This window comes from Hippocampus zosterae, chromosome 12 (assembly GCF_025434085.1).
Source record: "Hippocampus zosterae strain Florida chromosome 12, ASM2543408v3, whole genome shotgun sequence".
Lineage (NCBI taxonomy): Eukaryota > Metazoa > Chordata > Actinopteri > Syngnathiformes > Syngnathidae > Hippocampus > Hippocampus zosterae.
The window spans coordinates 12,510,083-12,519,315 of record NC_067462.1 but is presented as its reverse complement, the minus strand read 5'-3'; the positions used below and the strand labels follow the sequence as shown (position 1 = coordinate 12,519,315).

Genomic DNA, 9,233 nt, shown 5'->3' with positions numbered 1-9,233 from the left:
CCTCGTCAGAAGAACTCCGCGAGCATGTCAAAGTTGCTTTGCTTCCCACAATGCCAACCGTGTTGGCCACTTGCGCATTATCATTTCAAATAAACATAGAATTATTGGAATCCTCGACAAACGTCATTATTTCAACCATTTTCAGGTGCTGGTGCGGTTCCTCTGATAAGACAGCTGACACGCAATACAAAGGAGTTGGAGAGATGACGTCATAGCGCACCGGGCTTTGGGGGCGACGTGCGTTTTTTTCTTCTTTTCCTTTTTGGTTGTTTAATTTTTGTTCTCACGATGGACATTCAGACCGAAGAGCCAGAAAATGTTGATGGGAAGGAAGTGGCTGACACACCAGCCCCGACTGCAATGACAGAGGCTGCGCAGGACACGTAAGAAAACCCCAATTCATCATTGTAAAGCCTAATAAGAATAATATAATGAAATGTGAACGGTATTAAAGATTGGTTGATCGCTGATTGACTTGTTTCTGAGTTAGAATGCTGTTGATCAACCCTTCTCTTTAAACCTTAGCAGCACCAAAATACAGACTTCACGCTCAAAGTACCACCATCTTGCCAAACATGAAAATCCATTCGCATTGAAAGATGAAATACTCACTAGAAACGAGAAAAGTTTTATTCCTGCCATTAGTTTAAAGCGAAAAACGTATACGTATAATAATTTTGGGGCTATTTAGGGGATATTGATTGGATAGTCTCCGGAGGGGCACCTGATCTCTTTCAGCACACGGGAACTACGGCAGGATAGTTATGTGTACTGTACTGTGTTACTTTTTTCAGACAGTATTTTTTTTTCCAATTAAGAGAATTCTCTTACCTTTCTGGTAATTTTGGGTGTCATACCAGTTTTGTCAGAGCTTTCACCACTTCCTTGTGTGATGTGTCTCAAAACGGCTCATGTGGTCGGGAAACCTTTAAAATAAGGTTCCCCGACCAAGGCTGCACTCCAACCCACTGCCACTATTGAAGGAGGGTGTCCCAGGTGTGTAGGCGCATGTAAGCCCCCTCGTCCCTCTCGAAGGTGCCGTCTCCAAGCCTCCTTATTAAAAAAGACAAGACGAACGCCATTGCGCTACATCTAATGTGGAGATATCGGAATAAAACTGCTGCCGTTTCATCCGTGCCATGTTCGTTTCAGAGTCGAAGACCCCAATCATCTGAGTGCCAAAGGCATGGAAATGAGGTGAGCTCTTCACCCTGGCCACACACAATTTGCCAGTCTTCCAACATATTTGAATGTAAATGTGGTCCTGTTCGTGTGGTGCTCATGGTGCCGACTCATACGTGCCATTTTCGTTTTCAGTGTCGAAGACCCCAACCATCCGAGTGCCGAGGGCATGGAAATGAAGTGAGCTCCTCACACTGCCAACCCACATTAGCTTTTCCAAATTTTCAGCTGGAATACTCTGCCTACGTTGGGAAGTCGGCCTATCCATATAGCCGACAGTAGACCCAGGGGGAACAGGGACTGCGAATAGTGAAAATAAATAAATAAAGATGGTTCACTCAGCCCTTTCTTTACAGGTGATTGTTGAATGGCCTTGAACTGGCAACCAGTTCAGCGTGTATCAGCTGGGATAGTCACCAGCACACCCGCAGATGGATGGATGGATCTATTTATCTAGCTAGCTCGCTATGTAGCATGAAAGCTAGCTATTTTCTAATCTGTTTAGCTTCATAAGGGTCGTGGGGGTGCTGGAGCCTATCCCAGCTGTCTTCAGGCACTCAGACTCACAATCACACAAAGGCAATTTAGGATATTTTATTAACCTCCCAGGAGGAAAACTGGAGTACCCGGAGAAAACCCACGCAGGGATGAGGAGAACATGCAAACTCCACACAGGAAGGCTGGAGCCGGAATTGAACCCTTCACCTCTGCATTGTGAGGTGGACGTGCTAACCACCTTGCGGTTACCCAACATGAAAATCCAATTGCATTGTAGGCCTAAATAGTCACCAAAAATATTTTTCCCCCTGCCATTAGTGAAAAAAGAAAAACAAAGTCATATTCCCTGTCACAAAATTTTATGGCATCCACATTATTATTCCAAGATTGATCATTTGGCCTCACCAAATCATTTTAAGGCCATTGAGATGAAATTTATAGTTTCCTGAGGCACACCTGATCTCTCCCGGCACATGGGAGAGACTGGACAGTAATGTCTATGTGAGTTTTAAAAGTTTAAAATTTTCTTACAGAAATTTTAGTTTTTCCCATAAAAAGAGAATTCTCTAACCTTTCTGACAGTTTTGACTGTCACTCCAGCCTTTTTCAAAGCTGTCACCGATTCCTTGTGTGACATGTCTAAAAACAGCTGTTGTTGTTGGGAAACCTTTAAAACAATGTTCCACGGCCCAACCAAGGCTATCCTCCAACCTACCGCTGCTGTTGAAGGATTGTGTTCCAGGTGTGTAGGAGCATGTAAGCGCCCACAACCCCGTTGAAGGTGCTGTCTCAAAGCCTTATTAAAGAAGGCATGATAAACACCAAAGTACTATATATAGTATGTGCATGTAGGAATGTAATTGTGGTCCTATTTGCGTGCTACTGCTGCTACTGATTCATCCATGCCATGTTCGTTTCAGTGTTGAAGACCACAAGCCTCTCGGTGCCGAGGGCATGGAAATGAGGTGAGCTCCTCACACTGCCTACTTGTTAGTTTTTCCACGCTTCCAAAATATTGGAATGTATATGTGGTCCTATTTATATGTTGATCCTGCTGCGGACTCATCCGTGCCGTCTTTGTTTCAGCGTCGAAGACCCCAACCTTCCGAGTGCTGAGGGTGTGGAAATGAGGTGAGCTCCTCACACTGCCCACCTGTTAGCTTTTCCAAACTTCCAAAATATTGGAATGTATTGGAATGTATATGTGGTCCTATTTGTATGTTGATCCTGCTGCGGACTCATCCGTGCCGTCTTTGCTTCAGCGTCGAAGACCCCAACCGTCCGAGTGCCGAGGGTGTGGAAATGAGGTGAGCCCCTCACACTGCCCACCTGTTAGCTTTTCCGAACTTCCAAAATATTGGAATGTATTGCAATGTATATGTGGTCCTATTTGTATGTTGATCCTGCTGCGGACTCATCCGTGCCGTCTTTGTTTCAGCGTCGAAGACCCCAACCGTCCGAGTGTCCAGGGTGTGGAAATGATGTGAGCTCCTCACACTGCCCACCTGTTAGCTTTTCCAAACTTCCAAAATATTGGAATACATTGGAATGTATATGTGGTCTTATTTGTGTGTTGCTCCGGTTGCCGACTCATCCGTGCCGTCTTTGTTTTAGTGTCGAATACCCCACCGGTCCAAGTGCCGAGGCCATAAAAATGAGGTGAGCTCTTCACACTGCTCAACAACCTGTTGGCTTTTTCAAGCTTCCAAAATATTGGAATGTATATGTGATCCTAATTGTGTGCGACTCATCCGTGCTGTCTTTGTTTCAGCGTCGAAGACCCCAACCGTCCGAGTGCCCAGGGTGTGGAAATGATGTGAGCTCCTCACACTGCCCACCTGTTAGCTTTTCCAAACTTCCAAAATATTGGAATACATTGGAATGTATATGTGGTCTTATTTGTGTGTTGCTCCGGTTGCCGACTCATCCGTGCCGTCTTTGTTTTAGTGTCGAATACCCCACCGGTCCAAGTGCCGAGGCCATAAAAATGAGGTGAGCTCTTCACACTGCTCAACAACCCGTTGGCTTTTTCAAGCTTCCAAAATATTGGAATGTATATGTGATCCTAATTGTGTGCGACTCATCCGTGCTGTCTTCGTTTCAGCGTTGAAGACACCAACCGTCCGAGTGCCCAGGGTGTGGAAATGATGTGAGCTCCTCACACTGCCCACCTGTTAGCTTTTCCAAACTTCCAAAATATTGGAATACATTGGAATGTATATGTGGTCTTATTTGTGTGTTGCTCCGGTTGCCGACTCATCCGTGCCGTCTTTGTTTTAGTGTCGAATACCCCACCGGTCCAAGTGCCGAGGCCATAAAAATGAGGTGAGCTCTTCACACTGCTCAACAACCCGTTGGCTTTTTCAAGCTTCCAAAATATTGGAATGTATATGTGATCCTAATTGTGTGCGACTCATCCGTGCTGTCTTCGTTTCAGCGTTGAAGACACCAACCGTCCGAGTGCTGAGGGCATGGAAATGAGGTGAGCTCCTCACACTGCCTACTTGTTAGTTTTTCCACGCTTCCAAAATATTGGAATGTATATGTGGTCCTATTTGTATGTTGATCCTGCTGCGGACTCATCCGTGCCGTCTTTGTTTCAGCGTCGAAGACCCCAACCGTCCGAGTGGTGAGGGCTTGGAAATGAGGTGAGCTCCTCACACTGCCCACCTGTTAGCTTTTCCAAACTTCCAAAATATTGCAATATATCGGAATGTATATGTGGTCTTATTTGTGTGCTGCTCCTGCTGCCAACTCATCTGTGCCACCTTAGTTTCAATGTCGAAGACCCCACCCATCCGAGTGCCAAGGGCATGAAAATGAGGTGAGCTCTTCACACTGCTCACCCACCCATTAGCTTTTCCAAGGTTCCAAAATATTGGAACGTATATGTGCTGCTCCTGCTACCGACTCAACCTCACCGTCTTTGTTACAGCATTGAAGACCCCAAGCATCTGAGTGCTGAGGGCATGGAAATGAGGTGAGCTCTTCACACTGGGCAAACACTTTTCCAATTTTCCCATCTTTCTACATATTGGAATGTAAATGTGGTCTGTTTATGCTGCCAACTCAACCATGCCGTCTTTGTTTCAGCGTCAAAGATCCCAAGCGTCTAAGTGCCGAGGGCATGGAAATGAGGTGAGCTCTTCACACTGCTCACCCACACTTTTCCAATCTTCCATCCATCCATCCATCCATCTTCCATACCGCTTGATCCTCACTAGGGTCGCGGGGGGTGCTGGAGCCTATCCCAGCCGTCTTCGGGCACTAGGCGGGGGACACCCTGGATCAGTTGCCAGCCAATCGCAGGGCACACATAGACATAGACAACCATCCAAGCTCACACTCACACCAAGGGACAATTTAGAGCGGTCAATCAGCCTGCCATGCATGTTTTTGGAATGTGGGAGGAAACCGGAGCACCCGGAGAAAACCCACGCAGGCCCGGGGAGAACATGCAAACTCCACACAGGGAGGCCGGAGCTGGAATCGAACCCGGTACCTCTGCACTGTGAAGCCGACGTGCTAACCACTGGACTACCGGGCCGCCCCTCCAATCTTCCAACATACTGTAATATAAATGTGGGCCTATTCGTGTCCTGCTCCTGCTGCCGACTCATCCGTGCCGTCTTTGTTTCAGTGTCGAAGACCCCAACCGTCTGAGTGCTGAGGGCAAGGAAATGAGGTGAGCTCTTCACACTGCCCACCCACCTGTTGGCTTTTCCATTCTTGTTTCATTTGGGTATGGTAGTTACATGGCCAGCAAAAACTGAGCACTCAAGTACCAAATTATGCTGGGTTTTATTTTCAGTGGAATAGTTTCACCATCATCATCCCAAGATATTCCAATAATAAGATGGTACAAATGACCCCTGCTCCATAGAATATGACCTGTGAATGGTGAACAATGGTTGTCATGTTGCAGTCAACACGATCGAAGATCACATGCACATCTCAACTTGGCTTGGGGAGGAACAGAACACATGTACTGGCATCACGTATTCAGGATACGTGATACAAAAAAAAAGTTACTGCTTCCATCCATCCACTGCATCCATCCATCCATATGGCTGAATAGATGCAGAGACAAAGAAAGGTTTTCTTTTCTTATCTTATCTCAATTAAAAGATTTAAGAACAAATGTTTCCGATCAAAATAGAACATATACGGGTTGCTCTCCTATTATGATTTAATATTTTTATGTCTGACTCCAGAGGAGTCATTGCCTCACCAGTCATGAACCTCACTGCACGTTACCTACAGGAATGACTGTACAGAATGTGGACATATTTGAATGCTAATGTGGTCCTATTTGTATGCTGCTGCTACTGATTCATCCGTGGTGTCTTTGTTTCAGCACTGGAGACCCCAAACGTCTGAGTGCCGAGAGCTTGGAAATGAGGTGAGCTCTTCACACTGCCCACCCGCTCGTTGGCTTGTTGGCCAACAAGATACTTGATTTAAATGAGAAATCCAGTCGTGTTTGCCAGATGTCTTTGACCAACAAAGATAGCTTGCAAAAGGATATCGGGGCCATTTTCAAACCAAATTATCTTGCAAACAATTTCGGACATCCCTTTGTGCCCCCAAATGTACTTCCATTGCGTATGTTTTGTCTTCAAAAATTTCAAACATATTTAGAAGCAAATGTCTAAATTCACTTCCCAGGGTCTTTTCGAGCTGTGCTCTTGTATGGCGTGTTTCCAATTCCCTTTTCTCTTTTTGTCAGCGTATTGTATGACACTCCTGGCAACGAAGAGGCCTCCAAATGCAAAATCAAGTGGTGCGTCCCAGCGCAAGGTTTCTACTTTGCCCTGGGATTTGTTTTAATACTCATTTGTATCTTGATTGGCTGGTGCTGGAACAATTCCAAGTTAAATCAGCTGAAAGAACAACTGACGTCCATGGAAGAAAATACGATGCTATTGGAAAAACTTGTCGAAACCATGCGACGCATCCCACAGACTAATGGATTATCTCCTGCAAAGCACCAGCAAGCTAAGCATACATTTTAACGCCATCGACGATGCTGAAACTGATGGACGAGTCCTAAATACAAATATGCAAATTGATAAAACTACAACTCACCTATTGAGTCAACACGCTCGTGGAGTTGCTGACTGCTGTGCAAATTACTACACAAGACTATCAGGAGCTTCTTTCGCACACACTGGAGGAGCAACTGGACACACTGTATGCCAATTTGTGTGGCACGTCTGAACGAGGGCAACACATCACATGCAAGGAAGGCTGGGAGAGAATGTTTCACATTGCTTCTTGTTCTCTGCAAAGGATAAACCATGGGAGCAGGCATGAAATTACCATCTGGCAAAATACTGAGATCTAGTTTGAATTGGTGACATTGAAGAGGTGGAGTATTGAACCCGTGTTTTGTTAAAGAAATGACTCTAGGTAACGTCCCTGCACTATGGATCGGCTCATTGGACCAGGAAAATGAAGGTCGATGGACGGGAACCTGCTTTTGGACTTCGTTTTGGCAGGAAGTGGAGCCAAACAATCAGTTCAAAACGATTAGAACCATGGCTACTAAGACTACTATGGCTACATACCTGTGCAGAGGTTGAATCTCTTGCAATCCTTCGACATAACCAAATGTGACTAAAAAAAAAAAAATCTAAATAGCGACAAGTCATTGTCTTCACGTCTTTTGGAGGGCTGCCTTGGATCCTGCCTTATGGCCAAATGGGACCCAACTCTGGCATGGTGGATATTCAGAAATCGTGGATCATTTCTTTATTTTTCAAAGCGTGACGCTTTCTCAATATTCAGCCAAAACAAACGGGGGGGAAAAAATACTTTTTAAAAATTTCTGATGTTGGGGGGGGAAGAAAGGTATATGGAAACTACAGATCATGTACGATGGTCGAAGAACTGCAAAAATGGCTGTGTTTGTATGTGCTTTTCAGTGGAACTAAGAGGGTAATGCTGAAGCCAGACGACACAACCACTGAGACTTGGTGTCTTTTTCCAGGTATGCTTATTTTATTTTCTTTTGTTCACGGGGTGCCATTTTACCGATTTCCCATGAGTCACTCGCTCCTCTTCAAGTTTCCTTCTGGTTCACACCATTTACGGCAGATGAAAATGTTGAAAATGGATAAAATCTTTGGGCAAAACCAGCATGCTAGTTTAGTAGCTAACCGTTGCTTTTTATGCTGCAGCCATTCGAGGAAGAAAAGGGCAACAGACAAAAGAGACACAATGTCAACGGGCATGAAAACCTAGGGAACACACGTGTACACTAAATGCGTGTGATGGCACGTGAGAAGACACACTTACTGTGCAGTACATCTGGAAGCCAGCAAACCACTCAGAGAAAATTTACAAAGTGAACAAAAGTCAGCACAATTTCAACCGTTGTTCTTATCGTCACAAAGTGAATGGCGCAGCGCCACGTGCTTGAAAATCTAATCAATCAGAAGAGAGATAGCATCAGGGGTAGGATACAAAGAGAATATTACATTTGGTGTTTTAACGCACGACTGACCTGATCTTGATGTGGAAGTGGCCTTTGAATACTGCAGATACAATCTATGCAACAAAATCTAACTATTAGTATTACCTTTCGGGTAACATTAGGTTGAACAGATTTTTATTTTCTCTTATTTTCCTTTGGTGTGTTTTTTTTTTTTTCAAACCTTTATACGTATCTTAAGTAGGGGTGTGCAGCTCCCCAATTAAAGATTATTTGATACGAATCTCGAGAGAGAGGTACAATTTCTAAATGGAGCGATTCTATTTGAGATTATGATTGGATTCCAAGCCCTCTAAATCGCAAACTATTCAAGGAAAGAAATTCAAAGAAACAACAAATCACGAGCAACATCAACCCGATGTACTGCATAATCTTTTGATGGTGTCATTGGCTGGTTTCAAAGCTAAATTGAGGCCCGAGCCATTCATTCGTGTCACGATTCAGTTCGATTAAATCCAAACCTATTTTTCGATTCAAGTCTGTTTTTGTTACGCTGCTCGTTGTAAGGTTTTATAAATAATTGGATAAAATAACCACTGCTTCTCTGGGATCAATAAAATACAATTATTGGTAACCAAAATATATGTAATGGTACTGTCATTTATGTGATCTTTTCAATATTTAAACTCCCTATGTGGCCGCTAGGCCTTCTAATAAGTCACTGGCTGTAACCTTAAAAGCCATTCGTGATGCACTCTGACGACAATATTCGCCAAATTAGTCTCCCAAAAAGTTTTGGCTTTCAATGTACAGAAGAGGATTAGGGCCAATGAAGAAAAAAAAAACAAGGTTGGCAAGATTCTCACTTTTATATCAGAATTCTGACTTTAAAAAAGCCAACCTTGTTTTTTTTCTTCATTGGCCCTAATCTTCTTCCGTACATTGAAATCCAAAACTTTTTGGATTTCCGTAAAAATGTTTTGATGGCTGCTGGAAAACAACCTCTCCATGTTGACACAGGCGTGACTCAAAATAGTCCCCCGAAATCATTTAAAAGGCACAATTTTCTTTTACAGGAAGCCAACATAAAAAACACGCCTTACTATTTTGATGGTAA

At 44.1% G+C, this 9,233-nt stretch overlaps 1 protein-coding gene across 30 annotated transcripts; it reads left to right on the top strand.

Moving 5' to 3' along the window:
* The first annotated feature begins 330 nt into the window (after positions 1 to 330).
* LOC127611548 (uncharacterized) lies at positions 331 to 9,005 on the top strand. 30 transcript variants are annotated; one of them, XM_052082155.1, is made up of 16 exons: positions 331 to 383; positions 1,153 to 1,197; positions 1,318 to 1,362; positions 2,601 to 2,645; positions 2,767 to 2,811; positions 2,943 to 2,987; positions 3,452 to 3,496; positions 3,961 to 4,005; positions 4,118 to 4,162; positions 4,284 to 4,328; positions 4,616 to 4,660; positions 4,774 to 4,818; positions 5,321 to 5,365; positions 6,038 to 6,082; positions 7,608 to 7,672; positions 7,863 to 9,005. In XM_052082155.1, the coding sequence occupies exons 1-16, from the start codon at positions 361 to 363 to the stop codon at positions 7,916 to 7,918; spliced, it is 729 nt and encodes a 242-aa protein (XP_051938115.1). In that variant the 5' UTR covers positions 331 to 360; the 3' UTR covers positions 7,919 to 9,005. The 30 variants fall into 30 exon arrangements, with proteins under 30 accessions (XP_051938115.1, XP_051938092.1, XP_051938091.1 ...); XM_052082132.1 differs by lacking the exons at positions 3,452 to 3,496; positions 7,608 to 7,672; positions 7,863 to 9,005 and adding an exon at positions 6,410 to 7,327; XM_052082131.1 differs by lacking the exons at positions 3,452 to 3,496; positions 3,961 to 4,005; positions 7,608 to 7,672; positions 7,863 to 9,005 and adding exons at positions 3,628 to 3,672; positions 6,410 to 7,327.
* Positions 9,006 to 9,233: the final 228 nt, after the last annotated feature.